Raw genomic sequence first — 13,371 nt, 5'->3', positions numbered from 1 at the left:
AGGAGCATTGCTGTTGTGCTGGGCCTGGGGGTAACCCAAGAAATGCGGTCCAGGTCCAATCCTGAATCTAAGGGTTCCGCAAGGAGTCAGTCCGACAGGGCCAAGGCAGGAAACCAGGCAAGGACAGGATCTCAGGCAGGATCTGACATACAGCAATGGTGCTCCCGCAACCTGGGGTGGGGTCCAGCAGCCTTTTATCTCTGTCGGGGTAACGGCCAGTCCTGATCCCTTGGCGACTCACCTCCCTGTTTCCCCCAAAGGCGAGCGCTCCTCCTGCGAGTACTCAGGTCTCTCCTTCTCTCAGACCTCAGTCTCTGCAGCTCGGGAGACGTCGGTGGGTGACTAGACCCAGAAGCCGCCTCAGCCTCCCCTGACCCAACTGGTAGTGGAGCAGCTGTAAGTCATGGCCCAGCTGGAGGCAACGAGGCCATCCCCACATCTGGAGCCAGGGCAGGCTCAGGCCCCTGACTCGGCCCAGCTGGTGCTTGTTGCAGGGGAACCTGTGCAGACTGGGACTCTTCAGGATCAGGCCCCAGACTTGGTTCAGATGATGCCTGAGGCAAAGGATCCGGTGCAGACTGAGTCTCCTTTGGTTCCGAGTCTGAGCCCGAGTCCCAGGCCATGACAGCTGTCACTTACTGAGGAGACTGAGCAGAGCCACCGTAACCTGCACCAGGTTGGGGAGGCTGCACTAGAAACCCAAATTACATAGAAGCATAGAATTACAGAGCTGCAGGGGGCTCCTGAGGGTCATCTAGTTCAACCCTCCAATGAAGAAGAGAATCATAGGATGTTAGAAGGTACACTGGGGGTCATTTAGAGATGTTGGACAGTGGACTGGACTCCCCGAGAAGGTGTTGGACTCTCTTTCATGGGAGGTTTGTAGCGAGAGACTGGATGGCCATTGCTCAAGCATTCTTCAGCTGTGATTCCTGCATTAGGAGGGCTGGCCTAGATGACCTTTGGGGTTCCTTCCAACTTTCTGTGCCAGATTTTAGTGTATTTTCATGCACCCAAGCAGCTGAAATAGACTGAAAGGAAGCATTTAGCTATAGCCTGTACCGTAATATATAGTTTGCCCCCCGTACTTTCTCCTAAATCCTTTTCCTTCAGTGTAGAAGGTTTTGAAGTTGAGTAACGAACCAATGCTTATTAAACAACGTGTTGCTTTTCTTGTGTTGCTGCTTATTCCTCATTAAATCGCAGGAAGCTGAGGTTTTTGTTAGGTTGTGGGTGAAGATACCAGACGACACAGCGATTCTTCAAACAGCTCTTGTTTATTCACAGGCCCAGAACAGAACTGGGCTGAAGGGTTCAGCCAACCTGCTTATATAGAGCTCAACTACAAAGCAATAGTAACAACTTTCTGTAACTATCCAATCACTGAACGTCACTTTCAATTCCTTATTTGCATATGTGGACCTGAGTCAAAACTAAACTATCTACAGTATCCCCCTGCTGGCCCAGGGTGAGAACTTCAGTACATAACAGTTTTTTTGCTTCCTTCCTCCTGTTTGAGATTTGTCCCTTGCTCTTTCTTCACAGATCACTACATGCAAGTCCTGGTGTGTCAACATGAGTGTGTGAGGGAGCTGGCGACGCGGCCTGGGAGACTTTCGCCCATCGACAACTTTCTTCCCCTCCATTACGACTTCTTGCAGTTCGCCTATTACAGAGGTACAGCTTGGCTTTCTGGACTTCTTGCCTCAGTTCTGATGTTTCCCGGAGCGACAGGATGACCACCAAAAAATCTAAAGCTATCATGGGTCCAGGGAGTTATCTTCCTTGCGTTAAGCTGGCGCCAAATCAGAATAGATCAGAACCAGAATTTCCCTTGTCCCCAATGAAGATTACTGAATATTTCTGATGATACCAAATATAGCTATATTTTCAAAAGACTTAGCCTTATGTATGATATTGGCACCTCGAATAGTAGAATCATAGAATCATAGAGTTGGAAGAGACCACAAGGGCCATCGAGTCCAACCCCCTGCCAAGCAGGAAACACCATCAGAGCACTCCTGACATATGGTTGTCAAGCCTCTGCTTAAAGACCTCCAAAGAAGGAGACTCCACCACACTCCTTGGCAGCAAATTCCACTGTCAAACAGCTCTTACTGTCAGGAAGTTCTTCCTAATGTTTAGGTGGAATTTTCTTTCTTGTAGTTTGGATCCATTGCTCCGTGTCCGCTTCTCTGGAGCAGCAGAAAACAACCTTTCTCCCTCCTCTATGTGACATCCTTTTATATATTTGAACATGGCTATCATATCACCCCTTAACCTCCTCTTCTCCAGGCTAAACATGCCCAGCTCCCTTAGCCGTTCCTCATAAGGCATCGTTTCCAGGCCTTTGACCATTTTGGTTGCCCTCCTCTGGACACGTTCCAGTTTGTCGGTGTCCTTCTTGAACTGTGGTGCCCAGAACTGGACACAGTACTCCAGGTGAGGTCTGAGTAATTTCAACTCAGTGAAAAACAGCCTCAAATCTTACAGTGGGCACTTGAGTACCACTCACTCTGGAATAGAGCTATAATAGAGAAAAGCAGGCATAAATTGATATTTCAACAAGGGCTAGATGCTCAAGTCTCTTATCATATGATTTGGCGTTCCTTCATTACATACTCAACTGACAATGTTGGTGGTCTTTACTTGGACTTTGTTATCTCTACTCTACCCATTCTATGTGTCTTTTTTTACAGTTTCCCCTTTCATCTTTTGATTTTCATCTGTTGTTACGTATCACTGTTCCCTCTGTTTTATATGCATTATGAAAAAACTTTGCAAAAACAAAACAAGACCCATAGAAATTTCCAACAACTGGCCATTTTTTCCCCACTTTTCGCCCACATGGAAATTAGAAAGACCTCCACCTAAATCCTCATTCAAAAAACAACAATATAGATGTACTTATTTGATAATGGATTTTGACAAGTTGTACACGAGAGGAGAGCTTTCACTCTTAATTTGGCGTAGGGGCTTCTTGGACTCCTGAACTTCCATCCTGTAGCTCAGACCTGTACAATTCATGAGAATGCGGCAGACTCGGTTGTCACAAATTCTGGTCTGCTAGGTGGTCCTTCGCTTTATGGCAATTTTTGCAGTTTCAGACATGCAGGAAAAATAAAAGAGAGTGGGTTTTTTTTGATATTTGCTTAAATCCTTTAAATCTTCTGTGGTTGCAGCAGCAAATTTCCCTGTCCAAAGCTCTCCTCAGCGGAGGAGGCAGCAAAGTTGAAGTGAAATTTCCAGTCTAAAGGGTTCTCCTCTTTCAGTGGGCGATTACATCAAAGCTCTGGAGTGCACCAGGTCTTACCTCCTGTTCCATCCGGACGACGAAGACGTCTTGGACAACGAAAGCTACTATGAAGTCAACTTGGAAGGGTTTGTGGACTTGGCGAGCATCAAGCCTAGAGAGGTAAGAAGCCGATACGGGGAATCGGCCGCTGGCTGTCAGAAATCTCCTTTGCAGGTATACAAACCAAGCCAACACCGATGCTTCTTCAGCACATCAGCTCTCCTTATGTAACTGGCTATGCATATTCTTCCTAGCCCTGCTGCCTCAATTCCACCTTTTCCCGCATCTTGAACTGAATATTGCAAACTCCTTGGGGGCAAGGACCTGTTCTCAGAGGCGGAGATAGCTGCTCCGTCACCCAGAGCGGCGCACATGCTGTGCATGTGCTGTGCACATGACGAGCATCCCAGGGGGCGAGACACCCATGGGGGGTGGAGCGAGCTGCCCATGGCGAGCTGCTTCCTGGACAGCGGCGGTGGGGGAGCCACGCCACTTTGCCAGCAGCCTTCCTCCCTTCCCTCTTCCTTTTGACAGCTCAGGGGAGGCTCTCCCCCCCCCCCCAGGAAGCAGCCTGGGAGTGGGGGGCAATGGCGCGCTGCCCCCCGTGACTCCCAAGCTTCCCCAGAGCTGTCAAAATGAAGGGGGAAGGGGGGAAGGCCGTCGGCAAGGCAGCACAGCTCCACCCCCTCACCTGACGGCTCAGCGTAGGCTGGGGAGTGGCGGGCGGGTGGCACGCCGAATGTCACCCCCCTCAGTGAGGGCACCCATGGCGGCCCACCACCACTGCCCTCCTTCCTATGCCCCTGCCTGTTCTTTTGTACTCTGTAAAGGCTATTGAGTCATTTTGAAGGGCAATCTATTTCTTCAGAGGCTTCAACCCCCATGCCTACTGATCTGAAAAAGCCCAGTGAGAGCAGTTGCCCTCAACTCATCTTCCCCTGGGCTTGGTGAAGATTTGTCATTTTCATCCCCAAAACGTTTTTTATTTGAGTTTCTACTGAAATAAAGCTGCATCTTAATGCTGTATTTTAATCTTGTTTTTAAGTTGTATTTTAATCAATTGCTTTTATATCTGGTGTTAGCCGCCCTGAGCCCGGTCTTGGCTGGGGAGGGCAGGGTATAAATAAATTTTATTATTATTATTATTATTATTATTATTATTATTATTATTATTATTATTATTATTATTATGGGAAGAGAGGCTGGCTACTGAGTGCCTGAGATCAGCACAGTTGCTGAATTTGTTTTCAAAGGAAGTTCTTCCTTTCACCTTGGAAGCAAAAAAAGAGCTTCTTCATGGATTTATTTGAAAACAATGCTCTTATCAATTGTCAATTATGAGAGCTCTTTCCGCAACCAGCCTGGTTTTAAGTCCTTCTCCTTGTTGTTTCAGGAAGCTGTGACATTCTTGAGGCGGCATAAGCTGGAATCGTACCTGCTGCAGACAGGAGCAGCTGGCCTGGGTTTCTTGTACACGGAGCCGGTAAGTGCAAGAGAGTTTGAGGTATGAACTTTCAGATGCAAGAGGTTAAGATTTAGATTCATACCAAGCCATGGCGCTTCCTGAAATGCCTTGATCAAGTCCCTTTGCGTGCCATGCCAGGTTGTGGAGGAGATCAATCTAGACTTGCAGAGGCATTTTGCACACTGAAAGGAATGTTTGCCAGGTCACCTATGCAAAGAGCATTGCTGGATCAGTCCCAGGGCCCTTCAGGTAAAGTATTTGCTTTCAGAGAATGCCCGGCCTAACACCTCCCCAAACTCATAAGCTTGGCATTCTGGAAACAGCCACTCCCTTCATAAAACCCCCCATCATCTCACGCTCAAAGTTTATATTGCCTCTGAACACGTAGGTTTCATTTAACAGGAAGAGCTGGCGGTTCACTGGGGCTCCAGGAATTTGCATAATCCCTCTTTAGAAACCTGTTTACTATGGGTGCTTTCAAACTGGATCGATTTACCACCATTGGAGTAATGCTTTCCTGAGAAGCAGAATTAAGAGTCCACCCAGGACTTAACACAGTGCTATAATATCTAGTAGTGATATTCCAAGGCCCTTCTGTAAGTTTAACTCACAAGTTTCAGCCAGAAAAGGGTCCCCTGCAACTTTGATTAGATGCTTCCCTTTTTCTGGAGTCTGCCCATATTACTTCTTCCTGGTATCAACACACACACACACACACACACACACACACACACACAAATATATTTGTTTATACCCATTCCTTTTCCCTAATGGGGGACTCAAGGCATTCCCTAATGGGGGACGCATAAAACCACTAAAAAAACCCTACACCTACGCCTAGAAACAGACCTGTAGCCAGGGCAGCTGTTCTCGCAAGGGCTCGGCAGCCAGTTGAAGTTTCTATGCTCTTTTCGGTTGGAGGATGGATGGCGGCTAATGGATTGAGGTTGAATCCTGACAAGACAGAAGTACTATTTTGGGGGGACGGGGCGGGCTGGTGTGGAGGACTCCCTGATCCTGAATGGGGTAACTGTGCCCCTGAAGCACCAGGTGCGCAGCCTGAGAGTCATTCTGGACTCACAGCTGTCCATGGAGGCGCAGGTCAATTCTGTGTCCAGGGCAGCTGTCTACCAGCTCCATCTGGTACGCAGGATGAGACCCTACCTGCCCGCAGACTGTCTCACCAGAGTGGTGCATGCTCTGGTTATCTCCCACTTGGACTACTGCAACGTGCTCTACGTGGGGCTACCTTTGAAGGTGACCCGGAAACTACAACTAATCCAGAATGTGGCAGCTAGACTGGTGACTGGGGGCGGCCACTGAGACCACATAACACTGGTCTTGAAAGAGCTACATTGGTTCCCAGTACGTTTCCAAGCACAATTCAAAGTGTTGGTGCTGACCTTGAAAGCCCTAAATGGCCTCGGTCAGTAGACCTGAAGTAGCGTCTCCACCCACATCGTTCTGCCCGGACACTGAGGTCCAGCTCCGAGGGCCTTCTGGCGGTTCCCTCATTGCGAGAAGCAAAGCTACAGGGAACCAGGCAGAGGGCCTTCTCGGTAGTAGCGCTCACCCTGTGGAATGCCCTCCCATCAGATGTCAAAGCGATAAACAACTACCTGACATTCAGAAGACATCTGAAGGCAGCCCTGTTCAGGGAAGTTTTTAATGTGTGACATTTTAGTGTATTTTTGGTCTTTGTAGAAGCCGCCCAGAGTGGCTGGGGAAACCCAGCCAGATGGGCGAGGTACAAATAATAAATTCTTCTTCTTCTTCTTCTTCTTCTTCTTCTTCTTCTTCTTCTTCTTCTTCTTCTTCTTCTTCGTATTATCATCATCAAGGGCAGCCCCACATAGAGTGCATTGCAGTAGTCCAGACAGGATGTGCCTTACTAAGGCATTACTGAGGCATAGCTTCTTAATTACTCCTAAATTGCTCAGTTCCTATTTCCTGAGAGTGCTGCTTTCTGGGATGGGGGCACAGTCTCATTTGTTAATTTTGTTATTTCAAATGAAAAGTAGAATCGGGGGCAGTAAGGAAACAGTTGTAGCTTTCGGAAAAATAAAAACAAACACCAAATGGCAAAAATCTGGCCAGGAAAATATTGGAGGGCAACACAGAATATGCTGGAAAGCGTCAATTTGACAATAGCATCACCTCGGTTCTGGCTAAACAGGTAAATGAAGGAAGGGGATTGCAGGCTAACCTGATAGTCTGGAAACAATCTGTGAGCTGTCTGGCAATATGTTCAGAATGGATATAAATCAGCTTGTCAAATGAGAGAATTTCTCCCCCCCCTCCCCACTTAATATAACAAATCTCCATCTTGTTTCAGACGTACTGGAGCATCTCTGGGGCTCGGCAAGATGAGCACAGGTAGGCGGCCACATTCGAGATATGGATCCATGGGGAATACTCCTTACAAATGGACTACCTTTTTTTATTCAAGCCACAGACACACATACGCAGGGGACTTGGAGAATTTCTTGCCAGTCTTCAGGGAGCAGGAAATCTTAAATCCCCTTTTCACACGGAAGTTGTCGTCCCTTGTGTTGCAGGGGGTTGGAGGAGGTGGCCCTGGCACCCCTTCCAACTCTACAATTCTCTGATTCAATGAAATAAAAATGTAGCCATGGGAAGAAGTGAATAGTTCTGTGGTGAAGAACTGCCTTTTTGAAGAGTTAAGAAAGGAGGGAGGCTGTCCCGGGGTTTGGGATTCCCTTTGCCTGGGAGATGGTTGCATATTTCAAGGCCTGGGAGAAGAGGGCAAACGGTGATTCCCTTCAGGGGATGACTGTGTGTGGCAGCCATTTTTGTGGCATGACATTTATAAATATAGGGCAGAAGGAGCCTGGGTTTTGCTCTCCTCTCTCTATCTCTCTTCCTTTTGCTGTGCTAAGGTTTAGTATTAAACAGAACACCATAGTGTTGTAAACAAAAATTGCCCTTTTCCCTTATGGGGTATCCAACAGCCCATATAGAGTCCTTACATAGGTTCCCTATTGGTAGGAGAAAATAACAGAGGCCAACCAGAGAATATTGAGAAGCAAAGCAGCTAGTAAGCTTGATATTTCTTGATCTGTTGCAACAGGGTGCTCCCCTCACCCGCAGGAGAGGAGGAGGACCCAGAAAAATGGTGTGCAAGGCCTTATAAAGACTTTTGAAATTGCCCTCCTGTAGATCAAGACCACCCCCAGAAACATCATACATACATCACAGAAAAGGCGGTCTAAAACAGAAATTTTAATACTGTTTTTCCTCCTGTCTGGCAGGTTACTTGATTGGATTTCCTGGGGAGCCTGGCCATTCTTTTGTAGTGATAAATACTTAGTTCCTGGGCCAGGTCACAGGCTCACACCCTATTCAAACACAGACATACCCTTAAGACAGGATTTGTGAAGGAAAAGACAATGGAGAGGCTTTTCCACTTTGACCTTGCAGAGAAACCATTTGCTCAGTTTAGGAATCAAAATGGTTCCAGGTTGGTCTTCCTGCGCTGATCTATGTACGTGCGGTTATGAACATAAGACCTCAAAATTCCTATCACAATAGCAGAAGGAAGAGAGACATATAGAGGAAAGCAAAACCCAGGCTCCTTCTGGCCTATATTTTATAGTCAAATAAATGTTCCATGAACAGGAATGGTAGGAGTGGGATGTCACTGTCAAAGATCACTGAAATGGAAGCAGAAGTCCTTTCTACAGTCAATATCCTACAAACATGAGGTGATGGGTGCTCCGAACGTCGCAATGGGTGCTCCGAGCACAGCAACAGACAGCACAGTTCTTCCAGAATAATGAACTGTTTCAATGATAAATCTTCATCAGCAAATTAATAGACCCCAAAGTTACATCAAATGGCCATGGATCAGCTATCACTAAAAAGTGTAGTAAGCTGATCAGTGTACAGTGGTACCTCTGGTTGCGAACGGGATCCATTCCGGTGGCCCGTTCACAACATGAAAAGAGTGCAACCCACAGTGGCGCGTCTGTGCATGTGCGGATTGTAATCTGCCACTTCTGTGCATGCGTGTGATGTCATTTTGCACTTCTGCACATGCGTGAGTGGTGAAACCCGGAAGTAACCCTTTCCGGTACTTCCGGGTCGCCGCGTGACATAACCTCAAAGAACGTAACATGAAGCAGACGTAACATGAGGTATGACTATAGTAAGGTGTGCTTGGAGCACCCTATTGCGACATTCAGAGTGTTCTGTTTTGCAACACGGGGTTTTCTTTGGTCTATATTTATAGTCAGCATGACCTTAATTGGAAGAGATAAGAGAATCAATTCAAACCAGTTTCCCAGAAGGTATAACCCAAACAACCATGACCCTTCTGCCTGCTTCTCTCACACAGAGAAGCTCCTAGTAGCTTCTAGAATCCTCTTGTATTAAGTAGAATAGGAAAGATCCCTACACATCAGTTCAATATTTTCTGCACTGAGAAATGCAAACTGACTGGTTCACCCATGAGGGTGGGCTCAGGCAGGCAGCTCAGGTGGCAAAACACCAAGGGGGGGGGGGGGTGCAGCTGCGGGCACCCTTCCTCACCTCCGCCGCTGGTGTAGAAGCCGCAGTGTCTGTTTCCAGCAGCATCTTGCAAAATCTTGTAGGCTCCATGAGATCTTGCTGGAACCTGTCATTATCAACGCTATGGGGAAGGGAGCTTTTGGGGGGGTGCTGGGCTGGGGGGCAGCTCCTTCTCATTTCACCACCAGGATGTGCCCCCCCGCATGTCAGTGTTCAACAAATGCGCCACGGGGAATTGTCTCCTGCTGTTACTGTGCACCCATAATTCCTTGTGACTTCTGCTCCGCAGGATTCCTTCGGGGGTCCTGAGCGACAACGCAGATGGCTCTGGGAAGGCAGTAGGAAAGAAGACTGCACCCAAACTGGACCGTGAGCTCAGGGAAGGTAAGATTCGGTCCACCCCCAACTGCTGACCACAGGAGAAACTTTGGCTAGAGCAAAGCAGCCGCAATCGGCTCCCTGGGAACTCACATCGCTCGTGCTATGCCATGGTTTCTTTTATTGTTTCATTAAATTTATATGCCGCTCAATCGTTGAAGAACCTCAAAGCAGGTTATGAAAGGAATGCAGCTGCAAAATTGTTGGTAGAAACAGTTAAAATGCTCCAAACGACTTAAAACCTGCAACAGACTAAAAACACACCAGCTTTACAGATATCTGGGTCAGCTTGTCCAAAACCAAAACATTTTTTGCAGGCTCAGAAGTGCACCTGCCTGACGTCAATAGGCAGGGAGTTCCAAAGGTGCTATCACCATAGGAGCCAACTCCTAGGGGCAGAGGGGTCTAAAATATTTGAGGGGGCTGCCCCCCAAGTTAATGGGTGTTGTTGTCAAATAGGATGTGTGTACTGTGTCATGTGATCAGTTGTGTGGGGTGGGGCTTACCTACCCCCCTCCCCAATATTTTATTCAAGTTAGCACACTGGCTACCACATTAAAAGAGTTTCTTACAGGTTTGGATTAGTGTAATGTAGTGTAATATAATATTATTATTATATTATATAGTGTAATGTGTGAATAAGACTTCTGAATGTTTGTGATCTCCCTTTATCGTGGTGCCTGGATAGAGCCCGTCTGCTACTTTGTAATATAGATGAAGTCCAGAGGAGCAGGAAGCCCAAAGATTGCTCTTATCTTGCCATCTTCTGGAGCAATTCTGCTGTGACAGCAAAGCCAGTTTTGATAGAAACGTTCTGCAGCGTCATCTTCTTTATTCCTCCCCCTGCTTCCTATATCCCCCCCCCCTTGTAATTTTGCAAGCCTAGACAAATTGAGCATGATTTAGGGCTGTCCCACCTTCCTCCCATCTGGTTTGCTTTTTCGTTCCGGCATGCAAGGAGGCTGAGCGTCTCCAAACGCCTGGCTTTCGTCTTCTCCTCTCGCAGATTTATTTTACTCTGTTTTATTTGGTTGCTATCAAACCGTCTGGTGGGACGAGGCAGCCGCTCCCCTTTGTGTGCCTGAGAAAAGGGCAAAGGCCTCTTTCTCTCTGACAATCGCGCATTTCCCTCCCGCAGAGTTTCCCGTGGCGTGTGGCTGATTCGCTAGATTGCACTCAGAGACCCCACCCAAGCTACGGAAAACACCCAATAACCAGCCATGGATTCCGCATGTGGTCCGAAAAACACAGGGCTGGTTCCTTTCCAGACACAGACCTGTTATTATCGACAATGATTGGAGGTTAACCAGCTGTGCTGAAGCCCATCTTGGCTCACGGCTGACCTCCCTTACGAGTTCTTTCGACTACTAGCAGAGCTGCCTGCTTTCCGTCCAGTGGCTTTGAGTCTAACGGAATGCCTTTCCTTTACATTGAAATACTGTGCTGTATGGATGAGGAGGTTTTGCTCAGCTTGAATAGATTTTCAAGAGCCCTGAAAGCCCTGAAAGCCGTGGCAAAACCGGCCAAGTGGAGCTGACCTGCTTAAGGAAGAACCATAGAATCATGGAATCATGTTGTTGTTTAGTCATTTAGTCGTGTCCGCCTCTTCGTGACCCCCTGGACCAGAGCACGCCAGGCACTCCTGTCTTCCACTGCCTCCCGCAGTTTGGTCAAACGCATGCTGGTAGCTTCGAGAACACTGTCCCACCATCTCGTCCTCTGTCGTCCCCTTCTCCTTGTGCCCTCCATCTTTCCCAACATCAGGGTCTTTTCCAGGGAGTCTTCTCTTCTCATGAGGTGGCCAAAGTCTTGGAGTCTCAGCTTCAGGATCTGTCCTTCCAGTGAGCACTCAGGGCTGATTTCCTTCAGGTTGGATTGGTTTGATCTTCTTGCAGTCCATGGGACTCTCAAGAGTCTCCTCCAGCACCATAATTCAAAAGCAACCATTCTTCGGCCATCAGCCTTCTTTATGGTCCAGCTCTCACTTCCATACATCACTACTGGGAAAACCACTACTGGGAAAACCATAGCTTTAACTATACGGGCTAGGGTTAGGATTAGGCCCCCAATACCTGAGAGACCTTCCCCACCCCTAAGGACCACCAGCATTTCAAAGTCTGATAGTCATTTGTGCCACCAGCGCCCCCTGCTGCCTCTTTGCCTCTTTGCACCACGCTAGGGAACCCAACTGCACCCCAGGGGCGCTGCAGTCCAATTTGCAAACCACTGATCTGAGAAACAACACACTGCGTGCATAAGCAGGGCTTTACGTGTGAGGAGGCCTCTCTCAGGTTCATGGGAGCTGGCCGCTGAGAAGTGCCCACTGCCTCAGGGCCCCCACCCCTCCATACAAAGGCCTCTGTCCTCTTCCTCTTGCATCTGTGGGCGTTACAAGGACGGGGAATCTCTGGAATGTGAAAAAGTGCATTGTCAAGAATCCCTTGTGTTTGTTGCTTGTGTGCATTTTGCAGATTGCATCCCGCTCTGTTGATACCCTGAACCATAGCAATACCCCACAACACTGCTGGGGAGGAAAGCCAGCCCTCTTCCCACCCACCTATGTGAGAGTTTTGCCCAAGACCCCACATGACCTCACTGATCAGTATTTCAAGCCACGCTGGGCTCTTTGTCCAAATCTGCAACCCCTGCACAAAAGGCAACACAGTTCAGCTAAAACAGAAGATGGTTTATACTGGCCAGGGTACAAAAAGTCCATTAGCTTTGTGTGTGTGTGTGTGTTCATCTCTGTGTGTCTGCCTGTGCGTGTTCTCTCCCTCCTGAAAGATTCCAGGCTGAGCATTTCAGGCAATGTGGACCCATCTGTTTTCTGAAAAGTCAGAGGGGAAAACAGAAAGCCCCCAAACCTCTTCCCCCAGATTCCCATCCTGCTGTTGCTGCCTCTGATCTTGGCTGCAGTTCCAGGTCCTCTACTCAACAATTTTGGCATAAAGTGATATTTTTTCCCCGGGAAAAGCCTCTCCTCCAATATGCTGATTTAGCAGCCTTGTAAATAAATGCACAAAAGCCAGCTGGCTGCTGTTCTAATTGCCATTGTTTTCTTTTTTAATTCTTTTGGGAAGGCTCTGTTTTGTAAGTATCCTTCCTCTCTGCCCCATATTCTGCACATAGAATAATAGAGTTGCACAGTAGAATCATAGAATCATAGGACTGTAGAGCTGGGAGGGACCCCTTGGGGTCATCCAGCCCAACCCCCTGCAATGCAGGAATCTCAGCTAAAGCATCCATGGCAGAAAGTTATACAACCTCTGTTTACAGACCTCCAAGGAAGGAGACTCCACCACCGCCCGAGGGAGTCTATTCCACTGTCAAACAGCTCTTACTGCCAGAAAGTTCTTCCTAAGGTGTAGTTGAAATCTCCATTCTTGTCATTTGAATCCATTGGTTCGGAGGTCCTACCCTCTGGAAAACAAGCTTGCTCTGTGATTTATGTGGGATGTAATCCTCCAGAGTGAAGGTCCTGTGTGAGTGCCTGGAGGCGGTTGGAGGATGGATGGCGGCTAACAGATTGAGGTTGAATCCTGACAAGACAGAAGTACTGTTTTGGTGAACAGTCTGCAGGCAGGTGTGGAGGACTCCCTGGTCCTGAATGGGGTAACTGTGCCCCTGAAGGACCTGGTGCGCAGCCAGGGAGTCATTCTGGACTCACAGCTGTCCATGGAGGCACAGGTCAAATCTGTGTCCA

At 48.0% G+C, this 13,371-nt stretch overlaps 1 protein-coding gene across 2 annotated transcripts in view; it reads left to right on the top strand.

The window, feature by feature from the left end:
* The window catches only part of P3H2 (prolyl 3-hydroxylase 2), a 127,205-nt gene that overhangs the window by 96,816 nt on the left and 17,018 nt on the right, over nt 1-13,371 (top strand). For both annotated transcript variants that reach the window (XM_083739477.1, XM_083739478.1), the window contains exons 4-8: nt 1,546-1,677; nt 3,273-3,415; nt 4,689-4,778; nt 7,096-7,136; nt 9,580-9,674. In XM_083739477.1, coding sequence (XP_083595603.1) covers nt 1,546-1,677; nt 3,273-3,415; nt 4,689-4,778; nt 7,096-7,136; nt 9,580-9,674 — 501 coding nt within the window. The remainder of the gene's footprint in view (nt 1-1,545; nt 1,678-3,272; nt 3,416-4,688; nt 4,779-7,095; nt 7,137-9,579; nt 9,675-13,371) is intronic.

The sequence above is a fragment of the Podarcis gaigeae genome (genome assembly GCF_964106915.1).
Source record: "Podarcis gaigeae genome assembly, chromosome: 5".
In the NCBI taxonomy this organism is placed as follows: Eukaryota; Metazoa; Chordata; class Lepidosauria; order Squamata; family Lacertidae; genus Podarcis; species Podarcis gaigeae.
This window is presented reverse-complemented; position numbering and strand designations above follow the sequence as displayed.